At 41.0% G+C, this 27980-nt stretch overlaps 2 protein-coding genes across 7 annotated transcripts; one reads left to right on the forward strand and one right to left on the reverse strand.

The window, feature by feature from the left end:
- The first annotated feature begins 418 nt into the window (after positions 1 to 418).
- LOC149308990 (reticulocalbin-1-like) lies at positions 419 to 16324 on the forward strand. Of its 3 annotated transcripts, none has more exons than XM_089531584.1 (7): positions 419 to 505; positions 4525 to 4768; positions 8001 to 8194; positions 10660 to 10832; positions 11605 to 11665; positions 11947 to 12146; positions 15395 to 16324. In XM_089531584.1, the coding sequence occupies exons 2-7, from the start codon at positions 4536 to 4538 to the stop codon at positions 15500 to 15502; spliced, it is 969 nt and encodes a 322-aa protein (XP_089387710.1). In that variant the 5' UTR covers positions 419 to 505; positions 4525 to 4535; the 3' UTR covers positions 15503 to 16324. The 3 variants fall into 3 exon arrangements, with proteins under 3 accessions (XP_089387710.1, XP_089387709.1, XP_089387708.1); XM_089531583.1 differs by lacking the exon at positions 419 to 505 and adding an exon at positions 2478 to 2518; XM_089531582.1 differs by lacking the exon at positions 419 to 505 and having other exon boundaries at positions 15395 to 15520; positions 16166 to 16324.
- On the reverse strand, positions 5076 to 27960 carry NOSIP (nitric oxide synthase interacting protein). 4 transcript variants are annotated; one of them, XM_089531585.1, is made up of 9 exons: positions 25132 to 26860; positions 24487 to 24592; positions 22827 to 22908; positions 20984 to 21125; positions 20554 to 20666; positions 19883 to 20070; positions 19638 to 19746; positions 17952 to 18053; positions 5076 to 5097 (listed from the first exon to the last, which is right to left on the reverse strand). In XM_089531585.1, exons 1-8 carry the CDS (start codon positions 25199 to 25201, stop codon positions 17982 to 17984), a joined length of 882 nt encoding a protein of 293 aa, XP_089387711.1. In that variant the 5' UTR covers positions 25202 to 26860; the 3' UTR covers positions 5076 to 5097; positions 17952 to 17981. The 4 variants fall into 4 exon arrangements, with proteins under 4 accessions (XP_089387711.1, XP_089387715.1, XP_089387716.1 ...); XM_089531589.1 differs by lacking the exon at positions 5076 to 5097 and adding an exon at positions 27922 to 27960 and having other exon boundaries at positions 17592 to 18053; positions 25132 to 25257; XM_089531590.1 differs by lacking the exon at positions 5076 to 5097 and having other exon boundaries at positions 17592 to 18053; positions 25132 to 25257; positions 25398 to 26860.
- Positions 27961 to 27980: the final 20 nt, after the last annotated feature.

The following is a 27980-nucleotide window of genomic DNA, read 5'->3' on the forward strand; positions in this document are numbered from 1 at the left end:
CCAGAATTTGTTCCTCCAGGTATATTGGACTCCAACTCCCAGAAGCCACAACCATTTTGGCCAATAGTCTGGGATTCTGGGAGCTGAAGTCCAAAATACTTGGAAGACCAGAGTCATTCCCCAGTGAGGCCAAATCCTTGGGAGGTTTTGAATTCAGTGCCTTGCTTGCCAACATCCCTGGATCGATGGCCACACAAGAGCTGCTGGCCAGCAAGGGAAGGGTTAGGTGTCTCCTTGCAGTTGGTCCAGGGAGGGTCCCAAAAGGAGATCCCACCCAAAGCTGGGAGGAAGATGAATGCAACTTCTTTGTGTCAACGTGGCGCGAAAAGGCCAGTCCCAGAGCCCCACGGCCACGCCCCTCGGCCATTCCCGGTCTCCTATTGGCTCCTGCAAGGAGGAGGGGCGTGGCCTGGGAGACACTAGTGAAGCTGAAGATGAATCAGTGCCACATTTTGAGCTTGGATTTTGCAAGAGGCAGAGCTGCTGCTGCAAGCTGGGCAAGGAGGTAATGGAGGGCTCCCAGTGGGTTGGGGATGATGGGTCCCTTTTAAGGAAACTCGAGGCTTTGGAAAGTTCCCTTTGGGGGGGACATCTCTTCCTAGGGGTGCAGAAATAACCCGGTTTCACCCCGCTTTAACTGCCCTGGCTCCATGCTGTGGCATTCTGGGCATGGTAGTCTGTGGTGCATTAAAGTGCATTAAAAATGCTGCCCATGCATGCATCAGATCTCTCTGCTGTACATCACTTTCAGGAAAGTGTGGTTGCATAGAGTACAATCTCAGCACGTCTTACTAATGATGGCAGTTCAAGTGGTGTCAAACTGGATTCTTTCTGCAGTGTGGATGCAGCCCCAGAGTGGCCATGCTGTTCCAAAAGGAACTAACTAGGAATGTAGTCCTCAAAAGGATCTTCCCCAGGCTTTGGGATGACAGGATTAAAAAAAAGGAGATGGAGGATATTTTGGGTGAGTTAGGAAATCCATGGAGCATCTCATGGGAGAAGAAAGGAGTAATAAGTAAGTTTATCTGTCCATACCACGCATACATACATCTGCATGCAATAACAAACTAGCTTGCCACCAAAGAGGAGGTGTTGCTGTGTGACTTCAAGTTGCTTCCTAAGGTGAACCTACCATAGGGTTTTCTTGGCAAGTTTCTTCAGAAGGGGGTTGCCATTGCCATCCTTTGAGGCTGAGAGAGTGTAATTTGCCCAAGGTCACCCCAGTGGGACTCACTGCACCAGAGGATGTGTGTGTGTTGTGTGCCTTCAAGACTCGATATCACTTTAATGGCCATGGCACAATGCTATGCAATGCTGGGATCTATATTTTGATGCAGCACACCAGTTCTCTAGTTTTGTGTGCCTTCAAGGCATTTCTGACTTCTTTGGTGACCCTAAGGCGAAGCTCTCATAGGGTTTTCTTGGCAAGTTTTGTTCAGAGGGGGTTTGCCATTGCCATCCTCTGAGGCTGAGAATGTGACTTGCCCAAGTTCATCCAGTGGGTTTCCATGGCCGAGCCAGAGTTAGGGAGGGCAAAGGAAGCCAATTCTGACTCCAGAAATTAACCTGTGAGTATGCATGAGTTCACTATGAGTTCACAGTGAATCATGTCTCACCTTAATAGATATGAGGGGTGCAATTTGTGCAAGTGCAAATGTGATGTTCTTTGGGATTATTGTGGGAAATCTTAGGGTTTAGACAGTGCAGTAGCCAGGATTTGGATGGAGAGGAGAGAACTGAGTATTTCAGGGAGCATCCTCATGGGTTCCAAGCTTACAACTTCATTATGTAGAGAGGTCTTATGGCACTTTTGAGACTAAGTGAAAGAAATAAATTGGTAGCATGAGCTCTCGTAGACTTAATTCTACTTCCTCAGATGCATTTGTCCAAATGCATCTGGGGAAGTAGATTTAAGTCTATAGAAGCTTATGCTACCAACTTCTCCCTTTCACTTAGTCTCAAGTGCTACAAGCTCTCTACATACTGATTCTACAGACTAACACAGCTATATCTTTGAATTAAGCCAGACTTTATGTCATGGTTGGTAGGAGAAAAGACTGCTGTGTATTTTTGTGCCCTGGAGGGATGCACCTTTGTATCTTTATAAAGGAGTTGGATAAAGCAACTTTTGGAAGGCTGGCAAAATGAACATGTGCTAATGGCTGGACTCTGTCTTTCCATGTCACAAATTTAGCACACAGTGGTTTTGCAATAGCAGAGCGGGTTCTCTGGTACTTGTGGTGGTGGCGGGAGGATAGCATCAAAACAGGACTTGGGCAGAATTCCACAACACCTTGATCAGTGGAATCAGGGGGGGACGCTAAATGTAGCAGGGGTACCCTACTAGGGATAAGTCCAAAAGTCTAAAGGTTTGTGCAAAGGATAGGAGTGGTTAGTAACTCTTGATGGGCCCAAAGGATTGCTTTTGATTTGTATTCCTCATGTCCTGTTTCTCCATTAGGGTCCATTTTCTGAGCTAGGATGCCAGTTCTTCAGCTGCTTCCTTTTGAGAATTTCAGTATGTCATTTCTTTGAACCTCTTTTTTAGGGAGAAGGTTTACAGGGGTGGTCCAAGAAACCATTTTTTAAAAGTCTGGCTTCTAAAGGGTTTTTGCCACGTGGGGGCAGAAACTCTCTTCTGGATTTGGCATGTTCACTTTACTTCCATTTAGAGGCAAGCAGTAGGAGTTGGCTTGGGTTTTGCACATTTCATTGTTGCCGGGGTGGTTTGGAAACGTAATGGTAAGAAGCATTAGGGGGAATACTTTGATGGAGACCCAGGAAAAACCCCTTTTGCTGGTCGTCCAAGCAATTTGGCATCAGATGGCTCTGCTTTGTCCTGCAACCCAGGAAGTAATGCCAGTGTTCTGAATCTGCTGTCACTTTGATCCCCAATGGCTTTCTTCTGAAAGGATTTTGGGACAACTTTAATTGAGCTGCCTCCAGGAATTGAACATTCTGTATTTTGGGCAGCACAGTTGGGAACTGGCCTAGTTCTCTGCCGCTGCTGGGATTACTGGGTTTCTTATTTTTGCCAGTTTTGTCCTTGGAACACCAGGTGCAGGTTTTATTTTAGGTCCTTCTTTTCATCCTGCCATGCCCACCCCCAGATTGGTCTGAGATCCTTAGATTTCAGGTGGTTTGGTGGTTGCATGGGGTTAAAATATGTGCAAGATCAGAAGCCAGGACTCCCAGGTTCTCTTAAGGGTGGGTGGATCAAAACCTCTTGATCTTCTTTGAAAGTGAATGCGTGTGCGTGAGAGGCTGGGACAGAATCAAAGTAATGGAACTACGTCTTAGATAAATATGGATTCTGTGTTCTTAGGTGTGGGAGAGACACCTGAGGAAGAAAGCAGATGGTTTGCTTGGGTTGTCTTTCCAGAATCCTTTTGGAGCCAGCAGGGTGGTTAAGAGTACTGAACTAAGACTGGGAAGAACCTGGTTCAACCCTGAATTCACAAAGCTCACTGGGTAACCTTGGACCACTTGTGTAATCTCAGCCCAGCCTACCACACAGGGTTGTTCTGAGCATGAATTTTCTTGAGGGAAGAAGGCCTGCAGAGGGGTTCCTTGGGGAAAGTGTAGGATATAAATGTAATAAATAAGTGCATGTTTAAAAAGAACATAGTGGGATAACATCGGTAATACTCCGAGCTTGAAAATGTTACTTTTTTGGATCACTAGTTGCAGCATTCTGGAAGTTGTAATCCAAAAGGAACATCTCCAAGCTTTGTTAGTAGCAATGGGAGAAACAGACAGTGGTCCATTTCCTAACACATGGATTAAGATCTATTATTATTATATCATCATCATTATCATTATGATTGCATCATTCGATACTGCTGATGTTGGTTCATTTAGTGTTAATTGTAATATAGCACATCAGAACACATAGTGCTTCAAACAGTGGAAAAGATCCTGCCCTAAAGCACTTAATAAACAGAAGAAAGAGAGAGATGTGGCAGGAGTTAATGGGAAAGTACTAGGCAATTTTTTTATCTTTCTTGCAAAATAAGGCTTGGGAACTAGAAGCTTGTTCCAAAAGCTCAATGGAAAAAGTGGGTTTGGTGTAGGGATCTGAAGGTAGTAAGAGAGTTGAGTTGTTTCTTGAATCAGTTCTATGGGTTTACAAGGGAGGGAGCAGATATGTTGGGACTGGTGGAGCTGGAGGAATGGAGATCATAGGTAGAGATGCATTGGGATTTGCAGTTTGTAAATGACAGCGAATCATTGGAAAATGTCAGGGGTGAAAAATAAGCAGACCTTGAGAAATTTAAATTTTTGGATTAGAACTTCTAAACTTCCAGAAAATGAGTATCCTGGCTAGCTGGGGGATTAAGAGTATTGTGAGTCAAAAAAGTAAGTTTTCTGAGTTCTGACAAGAAGTCTGGTTTAAATTGTCTTGCCAAGTCCCTGACTTGAAAGAAGAGCCACATTTCCCCCTAGTTCGAGCAAAGTGAAATAACTTGTAAGTAGGCATGTGGACCTCTCTCCTTGCTGACCATGTTCTTTATTTTCCCCCAGAGTTGCACACAATGACTTGGCAGAAGAGTCTGTGTTCCTACTGGCTGTTAACTGTATGCATCATGTGGGTCCTGGCCAAGCCGCCCCCTGACAAGAAGGATCGGGTCCACCACAGCCCAGACCTCAGTGACCACCTCCACGACGACACCCAAGATTTCCAGTATGATCATGAAGCCTTCTTGGGCAAAGAAGAGGCCAAGACATTCGACCAGCTGACTCCTGAAGAGAGCAAACAGCGCCTTGGGTAAGAGGAAAGCCCTGTGCATCCCACCATTGTAATGGAAAATGATGGAAGTAATCAAATCATAAAGTTGGAAGAGACCACAAGGGCCATCCGGTCCAACTTTCTGCCATGCAGGGATACCCAATCAAAGCACTCTGCCAGATAGCCATCCAGCCTCTGTTTAAAAAACCTCCAAAGAAGGAGACTCCACCACTCTTGGAGGCAGCATGCTCCACTGGCGATTAAGTGAAAAATATTGCATTCTAGGTTGTGGAGAAACAAAGTTTCTGGTCTCCTAGATGTGTGAGCAGTCACACTCTCACAGTCAAACAGGGACAAAGGCAAACTTCCTCAAAAAAAAAGGGTCACCATAAGTTGGATTCAAATTGAAGGCATATTACAGCAATAAATACCAAATATGGACAACACTCTTATGACTATTTTGGCTTAAAACTCCCACCAGCCCTTACAAATATTAGTAGTAGTGAAGGATTGTGGGAGTTACAGTCCAGCTACAACAGGATCAGCACAATTGACCTACCCCTGCATTACATAAATGTGCTTAATTAGCAATACTGTTTTTCTTGACACAGGAAGAAGGTCACCCTAGCACTGCATCTTTAAAGCAGCTTCAAATTAGTGTTGATATAGCTGCCTTAACAAAATAAGAAAATGTTAAAGAACATTGCAATTTAATGGCCATTTATGAAACCACAACAATTTGGAAGATAGGAAACATTCTGCTCAGATTTCTGTAGATAGAAAGTAGATTTGGGCTGTAATGGTTTATGGCTAGATGACTGGTAGTAGATCAGCAAATGTTCCAACTTCTAATTGACTGATAATAACAACAGTTTAAAAACATTTTACCCCTAAATTAAGTTGTCATGATTATTATTTTATTCATTTATGTCCTACCTTTCTCCTAGTAGTGGGACACAAGTGGCTAACAACATTTTTAAACAATATGGGTTAAAAACACCTGTATTGTTGCTGAAAAATAATACCTGAGAGGAAGAACCCATGAATTTTATTCTGCCAATAAACAGAAAGTCCTGAGCTGAATTGAGATACCCTTTACATTAATTCTTAAAGTAAACCTATTATATTGCCCCAGGCTCCAGTTGGTGGATCCTGGGGTTGTTATTATAAAAGAACCATAGATCCTGCACATGCTACACTTGCTCATCTGTATCATAAACTCCATCATATCAGCAAGAAGCAATAGTTCTTTTCAGGAGTTAAGTCTTGGATATGACTGGTTGAGTGCCCACAAAGAGCACTATGTTAGATATAATAGAACAATTTGCCCCTGCTAAGCATGTATTTGCTGTTCTTTAAAGCAGGCCAGAATTCTAATTTTTTGGAACTACGCCCACCCTACCTTTAGTTTCCTTAAGACATAAAGTTTTCTGCCCAGTAGAGCAGAAAACTTAACTGGACAAAGAGATATTCTGCCCAGAACTAGTGAAACAGAGTGACACAGTGGTTTAATGTGACCAAAGCTTGGAGAAATTACTTTTTGGAGTAGAGTTGGCCCTGCTGGCTGGGATACTACCAAAAGGTAATTGCTTGAATCTCTGTTACAGTTCACAAAGTAACTTTTGAAATTCTGTTTAAAACAGTCTGTCTCAAGTCAGTCCTTTCTACATAAAAGAAGTTTGGAAATTGCAGCTCTCCAAACATTGAATTGGAGTTCCCAGCAGTCCTCACCATTGGGCACCTGGGATTGTAAACATCTGAAGGGCTACACAGTTTGCAGGGGCCATCTCTGAGATAGAACCATGGAAAGGTTGCTGTAGGCCATACAATCATTGGTTCCATTGTTAAACTCATCACCATCTTTGGTACAGTTTGATGCAACTTGCTAAGCAGTTTGATGCAACTTTAACAGCCTTGGCTCCATCTTGTGGAATCCTTGGTTTTGTACTTTGGTTAGGCACTTAGTATTCCCAGCTAGAGAGCTCTAGTCCATTCCCTTGACCTAAAACACAGCAGCACTTGAGAAAATTTCAAACCCCACAAAAATTTACAAATCTTAAAATTCTGTAGGATGAAGTCATGGTAATTTAAGTGGCATCAAATATCTATAACTTTACTGTGCAATACACTCACCACACAATTCTGGGTACATTCTGGGAGATTCTGCTGCATATTCCAAACTATACACTTTGTTCTCATGGAACATACTACCTATAGCATAGGCAGTTGTTATAGAAACTGGAATCCAAAAAAGTAACTTTCATGGAGCCTTGGCTTAGCATACTCATGCAAATGTGCATACAGAGAAAGATCGGCAAAAGGAATAAACCTTCCAGTTTTCTTCACAGCTCCCTCAAATCCTTTGATGTACACTGAGCTTTGTCAAGTTTGGACTCAGAGTGGGTTCAAATTATCCCATGAGTTAAAATAACTCTCAAATGGTATAGATATTAGCAAGTCAGACTGAGACTAAAGACACCAAGGGTGCATCTACACTGTAAAAATAATGTAGTTTGACACCATTTAGTGATGGCTTCATTCTATGGAATCCTGGAGTTTGTAATTTTGCAAGGCTTTGGGTCACCTCTGCAAAAGAGTGCTGGTGCCTCACAAAACTACAAATCCCAGGACTCTGTAGGGTGGGAGTCATGGTGTCAAAATTCATTATTTCTACAATGTAGATGCACCCCTAGATTCAAATTGTACCCTACCCCAAGTGTAAAACTGACTGGGTGTCAGTTATTCTCTCAGCCTGACCTGTGGTGCATGGTTGTGGTGAGAATAAAGCAGAAAGAAAAAGAGCTATCTTAACTGCAGAAAAAGCAGTGAAATGTCAACAATAAATAGATAGAAAAATAAATACAGATATCCTGGAGGTATTTTGAAGAAAGGTGGGACATAACTGTAATAATTTATGTGATCCCATTGAATTTAAGTCCTTTGTCTTTTGGCCTTAAAGCTCTTTTGTTGGCCTTAACTTTCTTAGCTTAGCCTACCACACAGGACGGCTGAGCGGATAATGCAGAATAATATCCCTCTGTAGGTAGGTGTCCTATACCTCTGCCCCTGGCAATCATACCATCCAATGCTCTGTATTATTTCTACGTGGCATGATGGAGATATTTTGGACCACAGATTCAATAATTCCTTACCAAAACATCTTGTTGGCCAAAGGTTCCTCACACTGTCTTAAGGAATATATATATTAAGCCTGGGAGATACCTTGGTGACTATACCCCTAAATATTTTTTTTATTTTATCCTCTCTGCAGGAAAATCGTAGACCGAATTGACAAGGATGGGGATGGCTTTGTGACGCAGCCTGAACTGAAGGATTGGATTAAGCACACTCAGAACCGCTATATTTATGAGAATGTGAACAAGAACTGGAAGGACTATGACAAGGATAGTGATGGCCGTATCACTTGGACAGAGTTCAAAAATGTGACTTATGGTCACTATGAAGGTGTGGATGGAAGAAGGAAATTGGGGGGGGGAAGATTGTGTGGGAAGAATAGGCTGCTTGGGAGATGTACTTTCTAGTCTAGTTCTTGTGGTTCTGTTAAGGAAAAGAGTGATACCTGGACAGGAGCATACATGCAAAAACACTTGTGAGTAATCAGTTATCCAAAAGCTTTGAGGATACAGTGGGGAAAAATACTGTCTATACTCAGCAAGGTTGGGGAATTTTTTGCACTCTGGCTGTTTTGGGGTTACAACTTCTCACAATTTTAAATCATGCTGGATGGTGCCAAAGGGAGATATAGGCCAAAACGCATTAAATGCCAGAGGTTCTCTGCTGCCTCTGTAGTGTAGGGATGGACTTTTTTTTTTGAGCCCATAGGGCCTCCCAAGGGTGTAAAAATGGATTAAAAATTAGGTTTTTGTGGGTTTTTTCTGGCTATGTGGCTGTGTTCTAGAAGAATTTTTTCCTGACGTTTCACCTGCATCTGTGGCTGGCATCTTCAAAGGAAGATTCTTCCATGACCACATAGCCCAAAACACCCACAAAAAACTATGGATGCCAGCCATGAAAGCCTTTGGTTAAAGAATTGCCATCAAATACCCTCTGCATGGGGTATTTTAGCCACATTTGAGGCCCTCCCTTGGACATTTTAGGCTCAGGAAAGTACTCTGTCAAAACTGGAATTAAACCAGAAGTGACTACTGTACGCTTCATGTTTTGAAAAAAGATCTCTCCTGACCTAAAATATCCTAGTGGAGCCTAAAAACATGGCAAAAATGCCTTCAAAAATGTTCGGTTTTTGTAGTGAAAGGGGTGTCCCCCCCCCCCCACCCCCACATACACAGTTTGCTAAATGAACAAATGCTAGCCTTTCACTGTTGCCTGCTCCTGATTTAGTACAAGGTAAGGGGATGAGAACCAAAATGTTGGCATATGGTTGAATATGGTTGAATACAGTCTATTAGAGTGTGCTTGGGGAGGCTTTAGAAGGGGAGGTTAAACAGATTTTGAGGAGTTTGGCTGGTTTAACTTAAACTCTCTATACATGTACAGTTATCTGGGGATAAGAACCACTCCTCTTTCACTCTGTTTATGCCAGCAGGTTTATAGCAAGGTTGGCAGTTGGACACAGAAACAAGTGTTTAACCTGATCTGCTTCCTCTTACTTGGTTGTTGCTTGCTTACCAGCATTTTGGGAGCTGGCTGAATATCCAGGCTGGCATGCTGCCCTGAGAGAGAAAGGAAACCATGGGTTTCTTTCTCCCTCAGTTTCTGGCAGTTTTGCCTCCTTCTGGAATCAGCTTTGAGAAAGCTGACTGAGTCTCAAACACTTAGGTTTCAGCAACTGGAGAGGTACAGATGACTTACAAGGCAATTGTTGATTGTCAAAGGGCTACATTTAACCCATGGACCACTAGCATCTGATCACTGAATGAGCAAAGATATGCATAACAGTAATGTTGTATCTCACAATACAGAAAACATTCAGAGGTAGCTGTGTTGGCCATTTAACAAATGCAAACAAAAACCCATCAGTGATAACTTTATTGGCCAACTGAAATGCACAATATACTTGTTGCAAGCTTTCAAAGCTCCATGGGCTTCTTCATCAGGCAAGATGTTACAAACCAAACAGGAGAAAAAATAAAAACAATTGGAGCTGTTAGTCAGATGCCTGCATGTTGTTTCAGTCTGGATTGCAAAAGAGGGGTTCCTGTTGAGATGCAAATGGACTTTAAATTTTCTGGACTTTTAAAATCTCCCTATTGCCGCATGGCCAGAAGGAGGAGGAGCCTGCTTGCACAAAATATATCCTCCCCAGTATACCATCTTTACTAAGGACTGAAACAACATGCAGACATCTAACATCTCCAATTGTTTTTTCCCCTTCTGTTTGGTTTGTAACATCTTGCCTGAAGAAGAAGCCCATGGAGCTTCGAAAGCTTGCGATAAGTATATTGTGCATTTTAGTTGGCCAATAAAGGTATCACTGATGGATAACAGTAATGGTGTCACCTTTTGTATGCAAGGCGGGGAACTTCCAAGGGTTGGGGGCCCACAGTAAACTACCAGAAGATGTTGGAGGGCCATATTCCACCCCCCCCCCCCCACTCTGCCCTCACACTAGAGCTTTAAAAAAAATTAATGACCCTGAATGTCCTTCCTACCTCTTAGGGTGAATGGAGGATAATTTGCCTTGTATTTGGTGCCCCCTTGGCCATTTTAGGCACAGGAGAGGCCATTGTTGCTAGAGGAAGTCAAGTGGTGTCAATGTCTGGGTGATTTCCTTTTACAAAAAGGGCCTATTTGGGGACTAAAATAACTAGGATAGGGAGAACTGGTGAAATTACTCCCCAGTTTATAGTTTCCAGGACCTAAAAAGGGCCTCATGGGACTTCACCGTTGATTGTATGATCTCAGTCTACTCTGGGCCTCACAGCCATTCTCATCTTTGCTTCCTTTAGGAGAGGAGTTTGGTGACATTGAAGACAAGGACTCCTACCGGAAAATGTTAGCCCGGGATGAGCGACGGTTCAAGGCAGCTGACAAAGATGGGGACATGAGTGCTACAAGAGAGGAGTTCACAGCCTTCCTCCACCCTGAAGAATTTGACTATATGAAAGACATTGTGGTGACGGTGAGACTGGTGTCATGGATTCTTTGGTGAAGAGAAAGATTTGGCGAGGTTGGGCTGTTTTATATGGGTTACAACTCTCACAATCCCCCAAGGTCCAAACTGAGTAGGTAATTCTGGGAGTTGTAGTATAAAAAATGATCTTAAGATCTAGGTTTTGGTAGCCTAGATAAGGGACATTTCCCCTTTCTACCCAACTTGATTTCATGCATTGCATGCTTCAGTATCTCTATAGAAAGAGAAAGACTAAATACAAATGTGTTCACTTCCGCCCTTGAACTGCACAGCACTTCTGACCCAGTTGGTGTAAATCGGTTAGAAAATATAATAAATATACTACAGAGAGAATACATATATAAAATAAGAACAAAACCAAATAGCTGCATTACAAAATAACATGCAAAAAGAAAGATTAAATCTAGCATTTCATTTGGATCATACTTAGATCAGATGTGGTTTAGGTTAGTCACAGTTAAGTTCCAATTGTCCAAATCTGTTAGTCCCACCTAGAATAGAGGCACTGAATCATTCTTACTTCTAAAATAAGTATTTATGTTACTGATTCAGAGGTCTGTTCTATTTCTGACTAGCCATTGGATTAAGCCTGCTGATCTCAGGGGTTGTGCTCAAGGTTTGAGTAAGTCTAGAGCCATCCCTATGCTACATTTTTCACACACAGATGTATGATGTGATTTACATGCTTAAAATATAAATATGTTGAGTCCAAAACCTTCCACTTACTTTTGCTAGCGGCCCTCTTATTTTATTTTTCCAGGAAACCATGGAAGACATAGATAAGAATGGAGATGGTTTTGTAGAAGTGGATGAATATCTTGGTAAGAAAAAAAGAGGGGTGTACCGTTTTTTTTAATTTGCTTTGTCCTAGAAAGTAGACTAGTCTGGGGAAAGGGTTACAGGTCTTAAGGGGAGAAGGAGAAGAAACTTCACTTCCATTCCTGCTTTGAGTAACAACTTACTTCATCTGCAGATTACCAAGGACACTACTTTGGTTTCTATAGATATAATCATTAGGATTGGTGGGCAAGATGCCCTTTACATATATATACACACATCTGTATATGCAATCATATCTTGGCATTTTATGTCTTATGACCAGGTGATATGTATTCTCCTGAAAAGGGACAGCCAGAACCTAGCTGGGTGATAACTGAACGTCAACAATTCTTGGACCATCGGGATCTTAATAAAGATGGCAAAATGGATCGGGAGGAGATTGGACACTGGATCCTGCCACCAGACTATGACCATGCTGAGGTGGAATCAAAGCATCTTCTTGTCCACTCAGATGTTGATAAGGTAAACTGGACAAAGGGAAAGGAAATGCAGTGAGAGGCTTGGAAAAGAAATATATTCAGGAATATTTGGGCTTGTTTTTTTAATTTTCTGAAGCGGGGGGAGGAAGTGTTTTAGGCATATTTGGATGCATTGGCCTCCTTCCACTGAGATGTTTTGGACAATAACTCCCATCATCAGACAGCCAATGTTATGCTGGCTGATAGGAGGGGAGCTACATTTCATGTAAGGTAGACTATGGGAGGCCAAGATTTATTTGCTGGTGTTATGAGGATAATAGAGTTGAACTTTTAAAATGCCTAGTAATGTCTAGCCTAAATGTCTTAAAGGCACTTGACCCTGTCAGATCTTAGAAGCTAAGCAGGGTCAGCTCTGGTTAGTACTTGGATCGGAGATTCAATGAATACCTAAAACAAACAGTTTCATTTATATACCACTCATACTGAACTAACAGTGTCTAACCAGTTTACAACTGTAAGCCAATTACCTGGTGCTGTAGGCTACACTTAATAGGAAGGAACTGCCAGAAACCACCTCTGTGTATTCCTTGCCTAAGGGAAAACTGGTGAAATTCATGGGGGGCTCTGTAAGTCAATAGGCAGCTTGATGGTGGCACACATGCGCTGGTGGAATAACTTTAACCTCAAATTTGGGAGTGTTGTGGGGATCTGGTCCTCTCTGACAGCCCTGGATTTTAATATATTCTTTGCAATATATAATAATATATTTTTTTTTCATGGTTGGGCTATCTAGTTAGGAATTGCCTATGTGATTCTTGTAGGAGAGCTGTTTATTTACAAAACTATTTCAGAGAGAAGTGAACTTGGAATGGAGAAATGGCAGGAGAGAGGAGTGCTTAACCATTGCTTGTCTGCAATTTTTCTTCTTCTTTGTATTGACTGCACTTGCTCCTTATGGGGCATGCATTGCATATACTTTGGGAAACCCTATGGGGAAGGTGCTGTTACAAGAAAAATTAAATGTAGGGAAGAGGTTAAGTGCCTCATTTCACCACCTCTCCATGCCAGATTCTTTTCTTTCAGAGCTGGGTGTCTTAAAAACAGCATCAGTGTACTAATGGGGGAAGACCTTCCCTCTGCAGCATCACCAGTTCACCTGCTCTTATCACTTAATGCAGCAGCCATTTCAGGAAAAGCAGTGCCCTATCATCCCCAGATGCAGCTAGTCCTCCTGCTGTTGCTTGTCATGGCCATCCTGTCTTGACCTTGGCCAATTTTCCAGGACTGTGAAAGACAGAAACTGGGCTATAGCTGCTAAGCAACCCTAGGACCTCCTCTGTCCCTCCAAAGTCTGTGCTAATACATGAGGTCCTTTCACAGGCCCTCAGAACCATTACACAAGCCCTGTGTGAGTGCAAAGTTCAATTCTTTAGTGAGAACACTGAGCAGCCTGTCTCTCACCATGCAGCTTACTGGAATAAGAAAATAGAAGGGGGTGGGCAGTTGTCAGAGAGAAAAGGGGGGATCCAAAAGGGAATAAAGGGGAAGAAAGTGGGAGTATTCAAAAAAAGAACAAGGGATTGATCTTGATGTTTTGACTGGTGGCCCTTGACAGATGTCCCACTCAGGAAATGTGGCCCTTGACAGAGTAATGGCTCTACTGTCCTCAACTGTTTTCCTAAGCATAGCACATAGTCCAGTACTATCTATGGGTCCAGGTCTGACCAAGCTTAGTTACTGAGTTGAGCTCCTGCCTGTTTATACATTCTGCCTGTGGTACACATCAGTAAACACAGCCAGATATTCTGGAACAGAATATTTAGAGCAATGATATTCATTCCTGGCTTTGACATCCTTTTCAGCTCCCTGATGTCAGACAAGACCCAGATTTCATCCCAAAGAGAAAATATTTCAATTTCCCCATTAAATGAACTCATCAGGATTAGGACATATCTTGTGTTGCCATTTTTAGCACCTCGGCTGAAAATATCCTCCTTTTTAGCAGGGGAAGGTCAAAACCAGGATTTCTTAAGGATTCCTTGCCTCTGGAATAGGTGTATTTCTTGGCAGGGATAAAACTATTCTCCATTTTTTAAAAGTTAAAGCAGAATATGAGTACACATAAGTAGGTGTAATGGGCCTACTTTCAAATCTAGTGGATGCTTTTGCCCAAGGCTGTGACTTGTTAGTAGCCACATGTGACATACTGTCCATTTCCTAACCATCTTAACCATTTCCTAACTGCACATTTCAAAAACACAAAAGGAAGGAGGCTTCAAACTTGGCTACTAAGCAGCCATTACATTATCTTCTTAGATAAGGTTGGTAAAACATCTGCCTCGCCATGTTTATTGCCTCCATCTGTCAGTGTAAAGCTGCTGATTTTATATTCTGCTGTTCCTGTGTTTTATTATTGTATTGTTTTATTTTTAATACACAGTACACCACCCAGAGAACTCCAGTTGGTAGGTGGTTTAGAAGGGCAGGCACTGCATCTATCCACAGGCAAGCCCCATCCAGCATGTCCATGTACTGTGGGACTTGTAAGTCCAAAACTTCAGGAGGACCACCCAGACATAGAACATATTATCAGTCCATGATCCATCTACTAAAACACTAGGCCACTTTGGGCATAATTGTTTCCTGCGAGAGCATCCCATAGTATTTTTGGGGTCTCCCTCTCCAACAGGAGGGGTATGAGATGAAGATCAAACCTCACAAGCCTGTGACCCATACTCATCAGGTCTGCAGTCGCTGCTACTATGAGAAAAGACACAAAAGATGTACCAGCAGAAGCTGCAGATTCACAGGTTCCAAAGCCCTCCAATCCATCCAAAGAATGGAGTGCAGAGATCTAAACTAGTTCTGGAGTTCACGTAAATTATTTTTGTCGCATTGGGAACAAGATGCATTTTAACTTTTTTAAAAAAAACCATCCACATGTGACCACATCTCTTTCCCTGCTCCACAGGATGCAAGTTTTAAATAATTCTCCTCCTATGATTCCTTATTTTTGTATGGAAGTGATTGGGTGGGCAGGGTGTTGTAACAGTAGGATGGGAGCAATTCTTGATTCCCCCCCCCCCCTTTTGTTAACATTTCACCCTCCCTGCTACCCCAAATTACTCCAATGCTGCTATTTTATACATAATTAACTAACAAGGTAAAAACAATTGGGGTTGTACGATTTGGAATAAATGATTTGGGATGTAATTGGGGTTGTAATTTTGTGCTTCTCTCCTCCCTTCCTGTTTTTATTTTTTGCCTTCTGCCCTGCCCTCCCCATCGCAGGATGAAAAAATAACCAAAGAAGAGATATTGGACAATTGGAACATGTTTGTGGGGAGCCAGGCCACCAACTATGGCGAAGATTTGACAAAGGAGCATGATGAGCTGTGATCAGAACAAATGGGGGAAGTGCGTTGGAGCATCCTCCCTCAAATGGGGGTGGGGGAAGCACACTCCAGGAGGGAATGGTTTCCTTATTTATTGGTGTGAGGGCCTGCTTATGTTTTCTGACAAGTTAGGATAGCTGGCATACACCTGGGTGGTTTTCTATATGATCTTCCTCTTCCTATCCCTTCTCTCCCCCAAACACTGTGAAGATATCCCCACCCCCAGAAATTAAGAAGAGGGAGATTAAACATCTCTCACCTACTACTTCCAACACAATGTTCAATCTATTTCACAAGGGCTGGTCTGTGTTTTTGTGTTCACCCTGTTATATCTATGGATTTCAAGGCACCCGTTTATTTCCTCCAGCGTTTTCCTGATTGCTTCTCTAAGGAGCAAACTCCATTGCCTTCAGATTGCTGCCTTCCATTTGGTACCAGAATCCATATTTACCTTTCAGACACTAATGTGGAACCTCATAGGGGGCAAGCAGCTGAAGGGGACTGCTAGGAGCAGAAATAAGACAATAGGTTGGAATTATCTTCTCCCAGTGCTATTTTCCCATTGATATCAAAACTATTAAGGGCTACATTTATGCAATATGTAGATAGGCCCAATCCTTGGACAAATGTTGTACCTGTAGTTCCTCTTTTTACCCTTCTTCTCTAGGATGGAAGACTTTCACTGGAGGAATTCATAGAATTTTTCTGGAAGAGTTTTAACAGCACCAAAGAATATGAAGAGACAATCAGTCAGCTGATGCCCCACCAAGAGCTGTGACCTTGTAACTGTAACACTCTGGATTACTAATAAAACTTTTTTCCACCCCCTCAATGTTTTGTGGTATAGACTGGACTGAAGAGGAAGCAGTAGGATAAAGGACAGAAGAGAGGGCAAGATTTTTTTAGAACAACCACACCATCAAAACAAGGTCCTTTTTCCTTGCTTCAGATGTGTCTCAATACACTGCCATTTAGCCTTGCTGTGCATTTTGAGCCAGAATGGTTTGGGAGGGTATTTTCAAAGACAGCAAGAATTAGTGAAACTCAACTCTCAACACATTGATGACCATGACTAGAAGTCCAGGATTTCTATTTTGAAAAGGATGAAAAGCAGTACTTGCAGTCTCTAAGAGAAATTCGTGGCTACTATACTCCCTCTCTTATAGACACTCAAAGGAGGCATCTTGTCTAGGTAGATTTAGTGGGGAGTTTGTGACAATTGGTTAACCAGGCTTCCCTAGGCTTCTCACAAAGCAGGTACAACTACCCACACTTTGAAATATTATTTTCCCCTCTCTAGAACAAGAAGAGATAGGGAATCAAGTTCTGCATTAACAGATCCCTTGAACTGCTAGTGCTTGTTATGAGTAACTGCTGAATCTAGAGCCCTAATAAAAAGGAGAGGAATGTTACTGGGAAAGAGGAAACATGGGGTTTCAAGGAATGGATCTCCTCACACACACATTCTTCCCCATTTCAAACTTGTCTTCAGAATCTTAAAATGCAGGATTGCATACTCATCTTTTCAAAGGGAATATACATCCAGGCCAGCAAATACTAATGCACACTCCAACCTTGGGCATATTTTTTAAAGGTTATTGTATTCTATGGGATTGAGAAGTAAAGATTTGAAGTAGGACTTAAATAATCTAAAGGCACCTGTCTGATCTTGGAAGCTAAGTAGGGTCAGCCCTTGTTAGTACTTGAATGGGAGACCACCAAAGAATACCAGGTGCTGAGGAAGAAACTGGCATAATCACTCCTCTGTATTCCTTGCCTAAGGAGACATAAAATTCATGGGGTCACCATAAGATGACAGGTGACTTGGAGGCACATACATATACAAGGGTGTCAGTCAAGCAAGGTGTAGTGCTTTGAATGTTAGAGTAGGAGTCCAGGAGATTAGGGTTCCCATCCCCAATCAGCCTTAAAGGAAAGCATTAGAAAACCTCTGAATAAATTGATAATGTCACCATAAACAGAGTCAACTTGAAAGCACATAACGGGTACATAGGATTGCAGGTTTAAAGTTATTAATACCATTTGCCTTGATTTGCTAAGAAACACCAGCTGGGAGAACATACTGACAGAGCTGGATGTTGACCATACTTTATTATAGCAAATTGCTCTTTTGAGTTACAAAGTGCTTTATGTTACATGAGGCTTCTGACATACACACACCTTTTTTCCCTTTTAGATCTCTTTTTTAAAAACTTAAACCCCTGAAGATTGAAGTTATACAGGATTAAACAAAGGTTAACCAATTGGACTCCTAAAAGAAACTTCACCAAACACTTTAAAAAGGAAATATTCTCTCACACACACCAATACACAAAAACAGCATTTATTTACAAAAATTACAAAGACTACAATATTGCTATCTCTTTCAGTTTATATGCACTATATGCTGTTTGAGGGTAGCAGATCATCACCAAGACAAAAAGGCAAAATACCTCCTCTGAGAGAACAGTTGTCTGAGAGTGTTAAGCTTGCATAACTGGGCGGGCTTTCTTGGCCTCCAGTTCCACACCTGAACCTGCAAATCCTGTGCCACCCTAGAAGAAGAGAGAACTCTAGTGAGACAAGACTGGGTGGCAATAAGTGAATGTCTGTGGCTATCCTTTCTTTGTTTATAGAATTAGAAAACATATAGTCAGCCCTCCACATTTGTGGGTTTGGGGCACAAGACCCCTGCAAATGTGGAAAAACCGCAAATAACCCCCCCAACGTGGAAGCCAGTTAAAGGGACAGGTGGGTGAGGCAAGAGGACCAGGGGCCCACACTCCTCTTTTTGCCCGCCCTCCAGTCCCTTTAACTATTTCCTCACCCCTTTCCCAGGGAGATGGGTGCCTGCTTTCCACAGATACTGATCCACCCGGGAAAGTGATGGGGATGGATCCATCCCTCCAAGACTCTTTCCTGAGTGGATGGTTGCCTGCCTTCCCCAGATATCCATCCGCCCGGGAAAGGGTAACTCGGAGAGGCAGCAATGCAGCCAGGAGAGAAGAGGGGTTGTCACACACAAGCTTCCCAGCTTTTCCTTCCTGGGCTCCCCAAGGGTAAAAACGCAGGAGGGAGTAGGAGTGCACATGAATGAGGCCTTGTCCTCACAAACAATCAAAAACATGAGTGTCAAAGCCATAAATGTGGAGGGCCAACTGTATTCTGTTCAAGCTTCTTTAAACAGATTACTGGAATAACTTTACTGCCATTCTCAGAGCCTGAAACAGTTCTTGGACCACGACTCCCCACAACCAGCATTGGCACAACAGTAACTTCTAGGCTCTTAGACAACTGGTAAAAGACCCTTCCCTCCATTTTTTAAATGCCACTGCTATAACCTCTGAAGGAAAGAAAAACAGCCAGCATCTGCCAGATTCTATCCCTTCGCCAAAGCCATCCCTTTTTCTTTATGTGTCCTAAATTGTAAGTCTGAGAGCAAGGAACTGTCAAATTATCTATTTGTTATGCCCTCTGGGAAACCTTTTGATTGAAGGGTGGGGTATAAATACTCTAAGCCAATTAAGACATGCAGCAGGATAAAAAATCCATTTATCTTCACTGAATGGATTAGATCTTAAACATGTAAATAAGTAATTGATGGTGCTATATGAAAGATGTTTGTTCAGGAATTACCCTGTAGAGACTGCATCCCAAACGAACTAAAGAACTTAGTAAAACTGAGACAAACTTTTGATGTGTGGAACATGGCCCATAATCACAGTCATAGGTTTCTGAAGCATAAGATAAGTTATTCCAAAGGTACAGCTGAAGAGCTGCATCTTGGGACACCTTCTGCTATCGGATAAATAATAGGACAAGATGCAAATCATTTCTCAGATGCTAAAGGAAGGCTAGGCAACTGTCAGAGGAGTTCAGAGGCCACACTGGTTCCCCTTACGTGTCCTTCAAAAACCACACACCCTATCCTTGACTTCTCATGTTTATTTTATTGGTCAAAATGCCCTGTCAGAGTCTGAAGGTCAATAATGTCATATTTCTGCCCTCTTCCCCCAGGCAATTTAGGCCAAGGAGAGGCCTTTTTCTATCCTGAAAGTAAGGCATGGGGGCAGTGAATTGGAGCCAATATCTGAAAGGGTATAGGGTTTATATTCCTAGGTTAAACAAGTCACTCTCACCCGCTGTAGGACAATTATATCCTTTTCAGTCAGCTTCTCCCCATTCATTGGATCAACCATGTCCTTCTTGATGAGTTTCTCCACACACTCCAGAGTGACCACAGAGCCCCTGTTAAAAAAAAGGGCATGCTTCATATTCTAAACAGAAGACATGAATGACTATAATTTGACATTTATTGCCCCAAAATTGTCACCCTCTATTTGACATGCTAAAATCTCTCAATCCAGAAATCCCAATCACTCACGATGGACGGAGTACAGCACAAGGGACAGAGTTTCCAAGCATGTCTCGTGTGACTGCACAGACATAGCGGTCCTGCCGGTTGATAAGCCCTACACGATCCACACTAGGGTCAACAGGGGTGAAATGCACTGGAATCAGGTCCTTCAGCTTCAGGGGCTTCCTGCTCATGGGACAATACACACACTTGTCCTGGAATGACAACATCAAGGCAACTAAGGAGGAAGAACTGGTAGATTCTTGAGAGAAAGAAAGAGTAAAAGATTAGAGGATCAAAATATCAAAATACACCCAAAGATCCTGCTTTGAGATTTATAAAATATTCAGAGTTATATAGTCCAATCTACCAAGGCCATTAAAATATGAAGTTACATAAATTCTCTGAAGTGAGGAAAAACCTGGTAGTTGAAATTTTGAATTAGGAGCCCAATCTCCAAGAAGCCATGACAAATAAACTAATGAAAAGTGCAGACGTGCTCCAAATCAGATGAACAAGCATAGGAAAAATGCAGCCCTTCAGATGTTGCTGGACTGGAACTTCTACCATCCCCTCAACCTCAGATACAGCTGATGAAATTGTAAACCAACAACACCTGGAGGGAAACAATTTGCCCACCCCTGTACTGGAAACTGGGCAATAAGTGAGCCTGTAAAAGGAATGGCAAAAGAACGCACTGGCTTTGGGATGACTTTGGTCTTGGCCTCAGGGGTCAGTGAAGGGATCCAGAAGCTGGGCAGTTTTTTGTCTTTGTCTTTGTCTTCACTGCTGGGTCCAGGTTCAGAATCTCCTGCAATCCATAGAACAATGGTAGCTGTGTTAGAAGACCTACCACTTTCCAAGCACACCTGAAATAGCAGGTAGAACAAAAGCATCTATGCAGCAGCAGTAACACTGAAGAGCATCTGTAAGCTGCCAAAAGTCAAAATGTGGGGCTCTTCCTATCAAGAATGGTGACATTTGTTTGTTTCTGGGGCTCTGTCTCTGGAGCACATGTGGGGAATAAACCTTGTAGTATAACCTGCTCCATCAAGGGAGAAGTAAATATTTTGAAACTTCTTCATACAGTCTTGTTCCCACCCAGTCTTCTCCTCTGCCAACATTTACCTGACGTACGATCAAAAGGGTTGAGAGGCTTGCTGACGATGCTTAGTTCTTTGTCCAGGAAGCTCTTCACCTTGGATTCTTTGGCAGCCTTGCTCAACTCTGCCATCTCCGCCTTTTTCTCATTCTTCTGCTTCTCATAGGCCTGCCAGTACAAAACACTGACATCAGCACCTTTCCCTCAAAACCAGGACAAACTATGGGGGAAATTTCTGCTCCTCCTCTACTATTCTGCATGCTGCTATAATCTATACTCTTAAATCATTTAGAGACTGCATTATTTTAAGTCAGGGGTAGGGAACCTGCAGCCTGCGGGCCAGATGCGGCCCGGCAAGGCCTTGGGACCGGCCCCAGCCTGGTCCTGCCGCTGATTGCCACCGGGGCCTTTGGGGGACAATAGTCTATAGAAGCCTCAGAAACATGCATTTATATTAACATTTTTTTAAAAATCAGCAAATTTTTTCGCGTGTCCTCCATTTTTTTAAAAAAAAGTGTCTTCCATTTGAAAATTTTGTCCTACATTTGTCCTGGTTTATTTATATATTTAATTTTAAAAAATATATTTAATTATTTATTTTTTGGCTTCAGCCCCCCAGTTGTCTGAGGGACAGCAACCCGGCCCCCGGCTCAAAAAGGTTGCCTACCCCTGTTTTAAGTGATATACAAAAAATATGAATAATAAAAAATAAACAACAGAAGTGCCCCACTCCTTGTTACAATATCATGAGGGATGGGTGAGGGGGACAAAACTGGAGAGAGAGCAGGCCTTGTTAAAGGAAGATAGCAGAAAGAACAGGCATATCCATAGATGAGACTAAGCACAGACTAGCCCATTCCACAAAATGTCTTCTGAAAGTGGGGTGTTTGGGTAAGGAGGAGCTTGACAGGAGGCAGATGAAGAAGCTGTATTATAGGTGAAAAACCCACTGATTCCTAGGGGACAACCAACACTAATGGAAGAAACAGGTCTCAAGGACACATGACTCAGTGCCGCCAACATAGCTGTATCAAGAGAATATGCCCTACCTGGGTGATGAACTGACAGACTACCTGAACCATCAAAGGGAAGAACTCTTTACAGCAGGGATGGGAAAGCACAGCTACCAGATGGAACCCAAAATGCACATTTGCAGCCTTCAAAGACATAGGCACTCCTGCAAAGCCCCTCCACAATATCAAACTAGCCCCAAACTGCTGAAAGCATAACCCAAACTCTCAAAAATGGCTGTTTACCTTCTCCTCCCACCAATCAAATCATTAGGAAGCTTTTGCCTTTTGGCCACACATGAAACCAGAAGTGATGTGATATCAATGCGCTGATAGCACACTGGTACAGTCTACAGAGAGAAATTGCAAATATCTTGTAAACTTTTTTCAGTGCTTTTGAATAGGCTGTTAATTGAATCTTGCAGACCTTATTAGCCTAATGTTATCAGTGGATTCTGGTTCTCAGAGGTGCTGGAGAGAAAGTGAAGCAGAGTCCACCTCACCTCTTTCACTGCCCTGGATTAGGTCTGTAGTGGCAGTTAGGGAACATCCATTCTTGAAAGTATATTAATGAACACCAAGCCTGTATGACATGAACTAACCTTCTTCATGTTGGCTCTCAGAGAAATAATGTGTAACTGGAATTTCTTGGTGGCAACAAAGAGTAGATATATAACAAGCCCACATTTCATACATTTGTTTCCATATCACACCCCACAGATATTTCATTTGATCACCTTTCAATTCTGAAGCTGCATGCCCTGCAACTTCTGCAAATACTGGTACAGTGCTTCACTTTCCAATCAAGCAGATAGATGTATACTCCCCAGATTAGCAAACTAAACATTCTCTCTAGTACCTTCATCTGCCGAGCAATCTCTTTTTTCTGATGCAGAATGCACTCTAGGATAGCTTCTTTTTCATACAGATATCCATCAGGGCTGGAGAGAAATGAAAAAGCAAGAGAGTGAACAATGAGAATCACTTTTAAACATTCCAGGTATCTATGACCCTAGGAGCTGCCAATCATGACGAAAACTTCTATACTTGTCATCTATGATTCTAAAGGAGACTGTTAATACACATAGCTCTGGAACATGTCCAGCCACTATGAATGTAGGGTAGGAAAGGGGAGCATTTGGTTCTCCAGAATGTTGGAACAACCAACATCCAGAGGTCCCAACCAGAAAGGAGAAACACAAGGAACTATAATAGTTATAAACCAAAACTTCCAGGAAACAAAAGGTTCCCCACCGTGATGTAGGATGAAGGTGTTTCTATGTGGCAGCTAAAAAGGGGAAAGTATATACATAGTCTACATGCAGGTGCTGAAAACCAGATAGGGGGCAGAAAAGTGCATTCCACAGGCCTCATTTTGTACCCTGGATGTGCCCCAGGAAACTCCCTGAACCCTTAAAAAAACCTAGGCATTTTGCTTGTTCCTCAGTAAAAACACAGTGGAATGAGTCCCCCACTCCCCACCCCCTTTATTGGGAAAATTGACTTGTTTTTCAACAAAACGTGTGGCATTATGTCATTTCCAGTCACACTGAGAGAAATGGTATGTCTCATGGGTGAAGATCACAGGGGCAATGGCTCCCACTCCCTTCACAGTTGCCCATCTCCGAGGTACTGATTTTATTTATATCCTGCCTTTCTCCCAAATAAGACACAAGGCAGCTCAAAATAAGGCAGGGGGAAATAGTGTGATGAAACCAGCACAATTCAGAATGACCATATCCTTGTTGTGTTTATATGCACATGAGAGGAATCCATTGAGTTTTTCTGGAAAAATATTTTTACATCATTACTAGGGAAAAATCAGAGATCCCAATGGTGCCATGTCTCCTTCCCAAAGTCCTTTGTTACTGCTTCTCCTTTCTTCATCTTGCCCATACCCACTTCCCTATAACAATCTCATCCTCATTCCTTCTCATGTTCCTCATCCACATCAAAAAACCTTAATTCCTTGCACCTATGCTCATGAGAAACAGTGGACCCTGGTTCGCAAACATATACAAATCCTCAGGAACACAGAGCAAAACACTCTCTAAACATATCCAACATAAAAACCAATACACCATGAAATAAAATAATCTTCAACTAAGACTTCCTTTTACATGGGAAGAAGAAGTTCTAGATTACTTTATTTAAAAAAAGACTGATCTGGGTTTAGGTCACGAACAAATATTTTTAGCAGCAATTCAGCATCTGCGAAATGGGATGTAATCACCTCCTGGGCTAGTCAACAGAAAAAGAGGTGAGAAACACTGTACAAGGATATGCATGAGAGAGAGCTACAATTAGTTCATCAGATATAGGTAGAAATTGAAAAGAATAGTTTCATTTAGTTTGTTGAACAGTGAGAAAGACAACTTTTTGGGGAGGTGTTACAGTTCCAAGCTTAGAAATCCAGTGCTTTATTATTAAAAAGTAAAAAGGCCATATACTTTAAAAGCATAACAGATATTTGGTTTGATTAACTGAACAGCCTCCAGTGAGCCCCACCAGATATTTACGTCACAACAGGGTCCTTGCAAGGCTGCAGAGAGAGGCAGCAGCAGTCAAAGTCCTTGACAGCATCTTTGCTCAGACGGACATTCTGGGTGCCATATCCAGAGGCAGCTGGGGAAACAGAGAAGGAAATGGTCACAGCAAGCCCACTTCAACCAAAAACAAAACATGTTCTGCAGGGAAAAAAATGAAATTGGTAGACTCCCTGGCCAGTAAAGACTAGACTGCTGAGCTGAACACCTCAAAGTCATGGAGAGAAGAGGAATCATTTAGACTGGTTTCCATCTGAATTTCAATAAAACACAGGGGTGGTATTAGTCACTCCTCAGGGTGTGCCCAATACTTCAGAATGGCTTCTCCAGAAAGTGACATGGTCATAAGCAACCATACTAATTATCTCCACATTTTTGACCTTCATCTTCATGCTAGATAGGTCTTTAACATGCCATAAACACTTTGTTGTTTAATCTGAAAAATTACCATGTTCTGCCTCAATCTCAGCCAAAGTTCCTCTTTCATGCAGAATCACCATCGATCTTTAGGTTCTCACCTGCAGTCCACGCACAAAAAAGAGACTTCCTCCCATTCCTACAGCACTGCTCACATGCTTCCATGAGAATCTACAGCCCTCCAGAAAGGGGCATCCTCACCTGTGTCCTTCTTCTTTTCATGGTAAGTATAGACAGCTCCTGCTGTGCAGTTCTTCCCATGACGTGTCATGGAGGCTTAGTTGGCCAATCCAAGAAGAGGCCAGTAGCTCCTTCCTTTCCTTCTTCCTTCAAGAAAGGAGATGTTTTGGTTAAGCCAGAGCCATCACAGTGCTAGAAGCGGGAAAGCTGCCTTAGTGAAGGATGCAGTAGATAAAACCAGCACTTGCTGAAATTACTTTTGGATTTGAGCTCCCAGTATCACCAACCTGCATGCTAATAAAGGATTTTGAGAACAATAATCCAAAACCAAATAGCTTTTCCAGCCTCTGGGAAAACATCACATCTGGAAGCATGGAGAGAGAATCGAGTGGCTGGGCAGAAAGGTCCACAGAAACATTTCCACACCTATTTTCCCCTTCATCTTCCTCACCATTTCTCGGATGTATAATAGGTAGATGTTATGCACTTACACAATCTGACCATAGTCTCTTGTCCTTTTAATTGTTATACATACAATAGATTTTCAACAGGTATAACTTCATTTACAAGTATAGCTTCATGTTATACTTCCTTAAATTACCTCTCTTATACTATATTAATCCGTACAGTATGTCACTCTCCTTTTTTTATCTGGCCACCCTAGGGCCTATTCAATCATGGGCACCTTCACAGTCACACTTACACATCAGCAATCTGATATCTTCAATCCTAGTCTGGCCACTAGCTTATAAAATTTCCTTTTCTGGAGTACAGTAACAGAAACTTCCCCACTCTGCTCTTCTGCAAGAAGCCAGACTGGCTGGACGATTCTGGATGCTGCAGTCTTAAAAAGTAACTTTTATAAGATTATTTAAACCAGATGGTCAGGTCCTAGCTTTGGAGAATGCAGCTCAGTCTAGCAGTTCAGTCAATCTTCTTTCCCTGCACAGGGGATCACATCAATGACAATCCATACTTGTTAACAATGGAAGGTCAGAAACACTTGAAAATTATCTTCATTCTCTATTTAATAGCATAGCAAGGTCTATGACTGCCATCTAGTGTATAGTATATATTTAGCCATTTCACTAGTATTTGTACCATCCTTCCTTACCTGGTGCCCTCCAGGTCTGCATTCATGACTAAATGGACTAAAATGCTCTGCATTTATAACTATTAGCCATGCTGGTTGGTACTAATGAGCAATGAAATCCAAAACACAATAATTAAATCTTCTCTAAAATTCCTAATTAGTTTTTATAAAAACACTTGTTCAACAATTTCCGCATCATTCAAGTCCCTTTTCCTACAGCAAGTAACCAAACATTGGGAAAAATAACCTCCAATTCCTGTAAAATGTCCTTAAACACACTTACCACTACTCACTATTCACAAACCAATTCATAATAGAAAGCATCTAGCAGAATTAAATATTACAGGACAAACCATGATATTAATATTAAGAAATTGTTCAATAATCATTTCATTCTCATTCCCCTTCTCCTCAGTTAATTTTTATCCCTATTTATTTATTTATTTTGAGTGTAGTCATTATAGTTCTGTCACTAGTAATAATAATAATAATAATAATAATAATAATATCTTGTTGTTGTTGTTTGTATCCCGCTCTTTTCCCAGAACTGGAACTCTGAGCTGCTTCACAATATTAAAAGAAAAAAGAACAATACAATTAAAAACATAGAAAAGAGGTGCATTAAAAAGGAATTAAATTATTATGATGTTAAAATACATAGCTATTAAAAGAATAAAATACATTTTAAAAAGATAAAACTGTACAAAACATATATATATATATATATATATATATAAACACATTATAATTAATTAATTTTAATTAAATAATTTAATTTATTTTATACAATTTAAAATTATAAATATATATACACACATACATATAACCATATAATAATAATAATATGAATATCTGTTCTATAGCCCCATTTTAATAAGCTTTATATGTTTTATGCGTTTTATACACACTTTGTTGTCTTATGGCCTGTTGGCTGAAATAAATATTATTATTATTATTACCCATATAATAAAGCAATTTAAAATTATACACACACACATATAATAAAACTTATTTAATTTTAATTAAATAATTTACTTTATTTGATACAATTTAAAATTATATATATATATATATATATATACACACACACATTTACATAATAAAATTTGATTAAATAATTGACTTTATTTGATACAATTTAAATTATATACACTCATATATACATATAAAATTGAATTTTAATTAATGTACTTTATTTGATTCAATCTAAATTTTTTATATATATATATATATATATAATAAAATTCATTTAATTTTAATTAAATAATTTAATTTATTTGATACAATTTAAAATAATATATATGTGTGTGTGTAAATATATATAGATTACATATATATATATATATCATCTCTCTATATATATAATTGTATCAAATAAATTAAATTTAATTAAAATTAAATGAATTTTATTATATGTGTATATATACATATATATAAAATTAAATTGTATCAAATAAATTAAATTATTTAATTAAAATTCAATTTTATTATATATATATATATATATGTGTGTGTGTGTGTGTGTGTATATATTAAATTGTATATAATACAATTAATCATTTAAATTGTATATATATATATATATGTGTGTGTGTATATATATATATATATATATGTATATATATATATATACACACACACATACATACAGAGAGAGAGAGAGAGAGAGAGGCTATAAAGCACGCAGCCACTTCTGTTGACAGGCCACCGTCCCTTACCTTTCCTAGAAAAGCCGGAAGCAGGAAGTCAACAACACCGGAAGTGCGTCGACGTCGCC

This window comes from Sceloporus occidentalis, unplaced genomic scaffold (assembly GCF_023333645.1).
Source record: "Sceloporus occidentalis isolate IW3139 unplaced genomic scaffold, rSceOcc1.0.p SCAF_7, whole genome shotgun sequence".
Taxonomy (NCBI): Eukaryota; Metazoa; Chordata; class Lepidosauria; order Squamata; family Phrynosomatidae; genus Sceloporus; species Sceloporus occidentalis.